Source organism: Cryptomeria japonica, chromosome 8 (assembly GCF_030272615.1).
Source record: "Cryptomeria japonica chromosome 8, Sugi_1.0, whole genome shotgun sequence".
Lineage (NCBI taxonomy): Eukaryota > Viridiplantae > Streptophyta > Pinopsida > Cupressales > Cupressaceae > Cryptomeria > Cryptomeria japonica.
In genome coordinates, this window is record NC_081412.1 from 10374371 (window position 1) to 10384076 (window position 9706).

At 36.2% G+C, this 9706-nt stretch overlaps 2 protein-coding genes across 2 annotated transcripts; both read right to left on the minus strand.

The window, feature by feature from the left end:
• Positions 1-4301: 4301 nt before the first annotated feature.
• Positions 4302-5149, minus strand: LOC131054982 (uncharacterized). The gene is made up of 2 exons (XM_057989586.2): positions 5131-5149; positions 4302-4945 (listed from the first exon to the last, which is right to left on the minus strand). The coding sequence occupies exons 1-2, from the start codon at positions 5147-5149 to the stop codon at positions 4302-4304; spliced, it is 663 nt and encodes a 220-aa protein (XP_057845569.2).
• Positions 5150-6689: 1540 nt separating this feature from the next.
• Positions 6690-7346, minus strand: LOC131857476 (uncharacterized mitochondrial protein AtMg00810-like). Its single transcript, XM_059210115.1, has 2 exons — positions 7021-7346; positions 6690-6870 (listed from the first exon to the last, which is right to left on the minus strand). The coding sequence occupies exons 1-2, from the start codon at positions 7344-7346 to the stop codon at positions 6690-6692; spliced, it is 507 nt and encodes a 168-aa protein (XP_059066098.1).
• Between the last annotated feature and the right edge of the window lie 2360 nt (positions 7347-9706).

Consider the following 9706-nt stretch of genomic DNA (forward strand, 5'->3'; position numbering starts at 1 on the left):
TAAAAAATGGTCATAAGGCGTGCGCCTTATGACTTTGCAAACTTAAAAAAAACCCAAGTCCGCATTTTGGATGCATTTTGCATTCCCAAACCCACATTTTGGTGATTTGGGGTGCCATTTTCTTGCGCTTGCCCTTTGTAGAAGCTTGATATTGGGCACTAAGTTGTCCATCTCTCATCAAAATACTGCCACACCATCAAAGAGCTCGAAAAGGTATGTATTTTTGTTTTCTTATTGTCTTTTTTTTATTAATTTGTAGATTAAACTAGGTTTATTGATTTAAATTTATTTTCATTATCAGGAAATGAGATTAGACAAGAAAATGTTGAAAACACTCAATCACCTCTTCATGAAGACCATATTGAAGAAGAAGCACATCAAGAACCTCCTACAATCCCTAGGCATCCCATAGGTACACAAGAAAACCTATTAGGTCAAATTGTCACGAACCCTATTTTTCCATAATTATTTAATTTGGAAAATAATGTTATTTTTCCCAAATGAAATGGAAATGAAATGAAATTGAAATTGTCAATGAAATAAGATAGGAGATCATATGCACTGAAATGATTTACATACAATCGAATGATCAGTAATAATTTTTATTGCAAAATTGGGATCATCATTGCTAATGAGCAACTAAGTGCAAGTGAATGCAGGAACTGGTAAACGCAAATGAAGGCGAGAACATGGTTCAGGTAGAGTTGTCTTAGCTCTCGAATTTCATTAGAATAGATGGAAACTCTCACACACCACATTATGATTTATAATTTGTATCTTGTAATGATGAATGATTTAAATGACCTTATTTGAATGTTTGTTTAAATTGGAATGATGAATTTGGAACGAGTAGAAGATTTATTTAAATATTTATACATGAGCATTTATTGCATGACTTGAGTGGTGATGGAATTAAATCTAAGTTGCATGAGTGATTGTGAAATATTATGCTTTATTGTTAAAAGAGATGTAATGTGTTAATGATTTAAAAATGAATATTGACCCTATGTTTATATGTTCTTTTTGTTCAGATATGTATAAATGTATGAAATATCATACTTATGAGTTTACTTTTGTAGCTGGATAATATATATATATATATATATATATATATATATATATATATATATATATATATATGAGAAATTGATTCAATCACATACATATATAGCTATATAGTTATTATATTCAATTATCATGGAATCAAATTACCTTAATTCATGAATTTTTTTAACACCTATATATAATCATTTGAGATTATATATTGTTGGCATATGATGAACCAGTATGATAATATGATAATAATATATGTTGTCATTGATGTCAATAAGTACAAGTCAACCGGTATGAAGATTGGAAGAAGTTGTTATTGATGATCAAGTTGGAGAACCGGTATGAAGAGATGCAGTGAACTGGCGTCAGGGTTTCACTAAGTGTGACTACCGGTTGGTAGTCTCAGCTCTAGGGTTTCCGGTTTGGCAATCTAGCTTGTGCGATGCAACCAGTGATATTCTACGATGAGTTAGCTAAGAAATAAGGATGAGATCGAGATGGCACATCATTTTTGTGCACGTGAAGCATTTCCTTGAGGATCTTCCATATGAAGATCGACTGCATTTAATGTCTATCTCGAGAATGAACATACTTCTTAGCGATATGAGAAGAAAGTGTGATGGGTTACTAATTTCTATGTATGGTGAAGAATGGATGATCTGGAATGACTTCTGATCTGTTTGAGATTGTTTCATTCTATGTAACATGTTTGGATGGTCAGGATTGGACCGCTTGTAATAGTAAACCTAAATACTTAGGGCTTAGGGTTTATGTTACGGACCTAATTGTTGTCTATAAGATCAATGATGTTTGTTATTGTAAGTATTGGCAAAAGTTATGTGTGTATCTGAGTGATGAGATACTTGCTAGACCAGAGAGTGAAAACTACAGAGTGTGATTGCAGAGTGGAGGAACTGAAAAGGATCTGCCTTAGCGTGTAGTGTTGTTATCAAATCAGAGCTTTATCTGTTGTCTTCTAACCATTTCAATTGTAGGAAAATCCCTTGTCCGGGTAGCTTTAACAGGAATATTGTAAAACCTCTAACCAGGTAACTCAAGTTCATTGAGTTCTTTAAATCCTCTAGCAAGGTAACCTTTAACAGGGTTTCAACCTTTAACAAGGTATATAGCCATCTCTTAAATGGGTGATCTTTAACAGGATAGGTTCCTAGCAAAACCTTATTGTAAAGTCTTTAACCAGACTAGACTCCTAACAGAGCGGACTTCAAAAGAGTTCAAAACAAGCTTGTGGGTATTCATCCCCACCGTGGTTTTTCCCATTTGGATTTCCACGTGAAAAATCTGTGTGTCATGAGTTGTGCATTTTTCATGTGATGATTGAGTATTCTTTATTTAAGTGATTATGCATGCAGAGCTAATGGTTATGGTATTATTGATACAATACTTGCACATATCTATGGGTGAAGTAGTTATCATGTATTGAATTATATTTGAACCATTTGGTTTTATAGGTTTAAGTTGTCTGAAGTCTTACTATGTTTAACCAGTATTGCCATGGTTAAGTTTAGTAATGAAGACAACCGGTTAGCATTATTATAACTTGATAAGTTGTGGAGAATTTTTTGTATGTACTGATTCACCCCCCCCTCTTAGTACCAGTTAGGGTATTTATTGTTCATTATTATTCATCAATTGGTATCAAAGCAACTCCAAGTCCTCAGTGATATAACCTTAACTGCTTGAGGTAAAAGATCCTACCTTAATGATGAAGAGGGAATGTCCTACGTTCAATAGAGATAACTTCAAAATATGGAAGGATAGAATGAAGATCTATATCAAGAGTTTGGGTGCTCAACACTGGAGCTATGTTGAGAATGTCTATGTAATCCCCACTGGCACTTTAACCAATGATCAGAAAAAAGAGATTCAATAAAATGGGCAAGTCATGGAGGCCCTTATTAGCAATTTGTCAGATATTGAGTTCATTGATGTACAAGATAAGGACACTCCTAAGGATGTATGGGTCACACTAGAAATTATTTATGGCGGTGATGAGCATGTCAAGCAAGCTAAGGAAGAGAGCCTTAGAGGAAAATTTGAAGACATGAGGATGGTTGAAGGTGAGACCATTCAGCAATATGGCATAATGATCAATACAGTTTTTGGAGATATCAAGAGAACTGGTGGAACAATTGATGATGCCACTGTTGTCAGTAAAGTAATGAGATCATTGTTACCAGTCTATGCAATCAGAGTTGCTTCTATTCAGGAGCTAAGGTCTATTGACAAAACCAAGGTATCCTTAGACTCTATCATTGTAAAGTTGATTGCATATGAGTTGAATAGCTATGATGGCAGTGTTTAGAAGACTGAGTCAGCTTTTAGAGCATCTGTTGCACCAACCAGAAAAGGAAAAGATGTACTAGTTATGAATCCATGCAAAGAAGAGGTATGGATGATAAAGAGATTCTGATGGAGTTTGAAGCTCTTCTTGCCAAGAGACTTCCAAAAGGCACTGGAAAATACAGAGGTAAGCTTCCTTTAAAATGTTTTTCCTGCAATAAGATATGACATATAGCTGTTAACTGTCCTAACAATCACAATAAGGATAAACCGGAGAGGTTTACAAAGTACAAAGGAAGAAATAGAAGAAATTGCCTTTTTGCAGTGGATGAAGGTGTTATTGATGAAGACTATGAGGATGAAGAGAATGAGGACATAGTGTTTGTAGCTGCAAAGGAAGAAGTGTCTGACAAGAAAACACTTGTCTCTCGTATTGACAACTCTAATGAGTGGATTATTGATAGTGGTTGTTCTCACCACATGACTGGTGATCGGAGAAAGTTTTTGTCTCTAGAAGAATATGATGGAGGTGTTGTCAGATTTGGCAATGATGCACCTTGCTTGGTAAAAGGTAAAGGATCCATCTCACTGAATGGAAAGAGCAGTGTGGATGATGTCTACTAGGTAGAAGGTCTTTAGCATAACCTTTTGAGTGTTGCTCAACTAAATGATAAAGGACTCATTGTAGAGTTCAAAGGTGGAGTCTGCGGTATAATTGGAAAAAGTGGTGAACTTATTGCCGCTGGTAAGCAGACCGGAGGTAACTTGTTTTAGTTGAATGCCAAGATAAGTCAGTGTCTGATGGCAAAGTTTGATGACAGTTGGATATGGCATAGGAGAGTTTGTCATATGAATTTTGATAATATTGTAAAGGCGAGTAAGATCAAGGCAGTAAGAGGATTGCCTTTGCTGAACAAATTGGAGAATTCTTTGTGCAGAGAATGTCAACTTGGGATACTGTGGATAGCCCAAATTAGGATAAGCCTGCTGCGGAGGATATAATACTGTGGATAGCCCACATTAGGATAAGCCTGTTGTCGAGGATGCTGCTGAGGATACTGATACTGTGAATAGCCCACATTAGGGTAAAGCTGCTGCGGAGGATACTGCTGGGGATAGGCAGAGTAACCAGGGGAAGGATAGCCATCCTGGCTGTAGGGAGGATACCCACCAGTCTGTTGCAGAGGATGCCCACCAGGCTGTTGCGGAGGATAAGCAGAGTAAGGGTAACAACTCTGGTTGTAGGGAGGGGAACCAGGCTGGCTGTAAGTGTAGGGAGGGTACCCACCAGGCTGTTGCAGAGGATAGCCTTCATCAGGAAGGGGTGCTATATAACTTGCTTGAGCGTTCCCTTTCTCTTCTAGTGCATCTGGCCGCTGATCTTCTTCTCGCCAAGGAGTTCGCCTACCTTGTTGCAGTTGATTCTGATTTGCACATTTCAGTGGAGGCGGCCGTCGTCCACTGTGGAGGACATGAATGGGTTTGTACCCTTTTCTTTGCCCGACATCGTTATTTTCTGCGCGGGCCGCCACCCATCTTCGATCTACGCCACTGCTTAGACCCTTGATTTGGGGAACAAGTCCGAATCCTGTATATCACATGGGTATATCAACGTTATTTAATGCATCTTCAATATTAGTAAAGAAAATCGATCGCTCAAGAAATGGAATGTGCAGAAGATTCTAAAACAACAAAATATGCAGAACATTCAAGAATCGAATTTGCCCGAGGAAAGAATTGAGAGAGAGAAAAAGTGATGATACTTCTTCATACCTACAACAGATTGCGCCATTATATAAATGATTTTCAGCGTAGATTGTCAAATAGCCTTCACATTTATTTATAGTGAGAGCCAGCTAGAAAATGTATCTACCAGTATTGAATTATAAGAGAGGTGTGAAATGTGAAAACGGATTGCTAGTCAAATCTGATTATAGGGGGACCCGGTGGCACAGGTAATTATATAATTTGTGGACGCTTCTATTCTATCTTATTCTTTGGTACACACTCAATTGCATTTCAACGTCGATTGCGTCATAGTAGAAATGGTACGTGATATCACTCGAGTACCTCTCATTCAATCAAATAACATCTGTCATCTTTTCCCATCTTTTAAAATCTATCTACTCCACAGAAGTCATCCTACTGATTTTGTATCTCATGGCCCCGACCGCTTACATAGAAATTTTTACCCTTGATGACCGGCCTAAATTGTTTAGCTAATTTGTAAAAAATCTATGGTGCTTATCTGTGAAAGAAATTATTCACCTACAGAAAGAAATTAAGAATCCACATTAACTTTTCGCAGGCTTTGCACCAGTACAGAAAGAAATTGTCCATCTATTATGTAATAAATCAATCCCACGGAATCCATATGCACAAATCTGATCCCTTCTGTAGCTCAGATTTTTAGTTGAAACGTTATTATCATGCCAACCTAGCATAAGACAACAAAGTGAAAGGGAGATCGTAGACGGTGCTAAAGTTAATAGCAGCCAGAGAAGACAACTCACAATTTTTTTTGGATAGAAATCTATTGTCATCAACAAAGGAGGGTCATCGCAAATAAGGCAAGGAGGTATATAACATATTTTTAAGATAATCACAAGTTTTTCAATATCCAACACAAGGCGGTTCATTAATTTTGAAGCTATCATAAGGAGGAATTGAAGAGAGATTGTAAAGAAGAAATGAGTGACTAGCCTCCATAGTCTAGTAAAGTTCACTGCCAAAGAATGCCTAACGATTGGAAAAGAGTTGATAGATATAAAAGGTAAGCCAGATTACTATTTTTCTAAAACAAAGAATTTTGTTGAAAAGAAGGTTGTAGTTGGTAAAGCCACAGATATAGTTATGTGGAAAAAATACAAGGAGACGAGTCTTATAATCAATCATAACTATCAAGGGAATTTATAGCTTTTGTGAAGGCGGGATCATTGTAATTTGTTAAACTGCCTAGCACGGGATTAAAAGCTACAGAAATGAAATCATTGACATTGTAGATACAACTTTAGTTATTAGTAACAAAGGAAATTGTGGAAAAGTGAAGGAAAGCGAAGCTACCAAAGTAAGTTGATCTAAATCAGTGTAAGAAAATCATTGTCAAGCATTTAAACAAGGTGAGTTTCATTCATTTGAATAGGAAAGAGTGGTAAGAGAACAAAGAAATATAATGGGAATTTAATGTGTTTGAAAGATATTTTGGAAAATGAGTTGGAGAAAATTAGAAAGGAAAATAAAGAATTGAAAAAGGAAAATATATCACAAGAGAAGAAACCAATCAATTACTTAAAACATATGGATAAAAGAAAATTATTGGCTGAATTCTAGGCCTAACTAGCTGCAATATACTCAGCCTCAACAATATTCAAAGCCACTACCTTCTCTTTCTGGCTAAACCAACACACAACTGTCAAGCCCAATCCAAAACAACACCCTAAAGTGCTTTTCCTGTCTGTAGCACAACCTGCCCAGTCCAAGTCCGTATAACCAACCAATCTAAATCCATCACCCCTAACATAGATCAAACCATAATTCACTGTGCTAGCTAAGTACCTGAAGATGTGTTTTTTTGATATCTAGTGCACTCTCCTAGGATCAACCACATACTGACTGAGAGTGTTCACAAGATAACAAATGTTTGGTCTAGTGTTGACCAGATACATCAAGGAGCCAATCGACTGATGATGCAACGTGGCATCCACCAACTCTGACTCAGAAGTACTCAACTTCTTCCAATTGGTGGTCATGGGTTTGCAGCCCACCATATGAAACCTCCTCAAAATATCTGTAACATACTTCCCTTTCCCCAGAATGATATGCCCATCCTCTTTCCAAACCTCAAATCCCAAGAAATAATGCATCTGTTCTATTTCCATCTCAAACTCTGAAGCAAGATCTTCATTGTAACTAGTTATGAGTCCATCTCCTCCACTAATGAACAAGTCATCTACATAAAGTACCAAAATGAGTGGACCATCCCCAACCATAATGTATTAGAGATTCAAATATGCCTCACTCTTCTCGAAGCACATATGCTACAAGTAAGAATCAATCCTAGCATACCAAGCTTGGCAAACTTAATTTAGGCTATAGAGTGCCTTCTTTAGATGACAAACGTGAGAATATCTGTCAAACTACTCAAATACCTATGGCTATTCGGTGTATACCTCCTCCTCTATGAGACCATTTAGAAAAGCGGTCTTCACATCCATATGATGAATGCTCCAACCCATCTCTGCGACAATGGCTATTATACTTCGTATGGAAGTATATCTCTCTACAAGAGCGAAAGTCTAATGTCATAATCAATTCCCTCCACTTGAGAGAATCCCCTAGATATAAATCAAGCCTTATACTTCTATATGCTTCCATCTGTGGCATACTTGATCTTATACAACCACTTGGAAGTCACCAATGACTTCCCCTTTGGTCTAGGCAAGATACATCTAAAACATACCAAGTTTGTGGATGCTCCAATGGACCTTTGTATTAGCTTTGATTATGTTCAGTTGGATCCTTTTCTTTTCAGGGATCATTTATGTATTTATTGACCGATGCAGTCGTTTGTATATTGATTATGTTTTACCTTGATGGCTGGATTGTAAATGGTGTAACCTCATGTATTCTTAACTTTATTAATTATCAGAGGTGTCTTGTAGTTGAGCAGACCTGGAGATGTAGCCCTTTAGGGGTGAACTCCAAGATCATCTTGGTGTTATTTGATGCTTTTATTTCTTATATTTCATGTTCAGTGTTAGCATGTATGAATGCCATTTTGATCGAATGCATAAGTGGTTTAGATGAGATTTATCATAGATGCATGTATGCAATCATCTTTTAAAATGCATAAAATTGGATCGTGAAAGAATGTAACTTAGAGTAATGGAATATATTCAGTTGTTGTTAAGGAAATTAAGTATGCATGAAAAGATCTCATATGTTTATGATGAAATTCTAGTGTGTTAGAATATTAGATGCATGGCTTATATTTCAATGAAAAGTATGAATGATGGGTATGAATAAATCTTAATGGATGAACCTTATCTTGTGAATTATATTTCCATCTTTTGAAAGAAATTATCCTTGGTTAAGAATTATCTCGTTATTAAGATAATCAGCTTATTGGATTAATTGTGTGAGTTAAGTGAATTGTGAAATTTAAGTAATCTCATTGGGAAACTCTTTAGATGTTAGTTGATGTCTTCCACTATGTAATCTCATCTTGATATCTTGTTGTATCTTAATGATGTGTTTAACTTTTAAAAAAATAAATTATTGCACTCTATTCTTGTGTTATGGCTTAATCCCTTCGGGTTTTCCTAGCAAGATACATCTAAAACCATACATTCCTTAAAATATTCTAGGAATAATCAACAATCATAGGAGACATACAAGAACTTTATTCCTTTCATTACACCAAATTAATGCAATACAAAGAGGTAAACAACAATTACCATACTCATTTATCAAACATGACAAGAAAACATGCCATCATGATAAATTTCTTTTACCAATACATCTTTTTCATAAAACTTTATTGCATAGAACTAGCTTCAAAATTCAATTTCTACAACCAAGTTAACTTTCAATTAAATAAGAGCAATGAAAATAACTCATTTGATTACACTTGCTAGGAATATAAAAACCTTTCCAATGACTATGTCCTATATTAACATAGGGACAAGTGAACACAATGTATTCCATGATAACACATAATAACCATCCACATAACTAGAATGCACAACTCAAAAGGCCACATGTGACCATTTCCAATGCTCGGTCAAAGGTAACATGCATGATCATCATCTCTATGCCTGATCTCAGAACAATAATATGATCATAAATATCCAATATCTCACTCAAAGGCTTGATGGTGCTAGGCACACCATAGCGGTGCTACCTTCCATACAAGACCTTTGTGAACATCCCTTGTTGAGTAAGGTGGTTAGCCTCCAAGAGATAGTCACCACACATAGGTAGGTAGTGGGTCCTAGCTGCTACACAGCCTCACATACCCCCATCCTCAAGGTTCCTTACGTCCACTTCCTCATACACACTCTACTAAATCTGTATCATATGTCCTTGGAGAGGAATTTCATGTTTCAACACAAGACCAGCATCCAAAAACAATAAGGGTAAACCAGTTTAGCCACCAAAGTACATATGAATAAAGATAATAAATCATCAATTCCAACAGTAAGGCAAGAAAATAATCCGGAATTGCAACACCAAATCAAAAGTGCAAAAGATCACAAGATCATGGCTAAACCTTCAAAGTCAAAGTAAAATAAATTGTTGGTCACCCAAAAAATATAAATAAGATCACAACTGCACATAACATCACTAT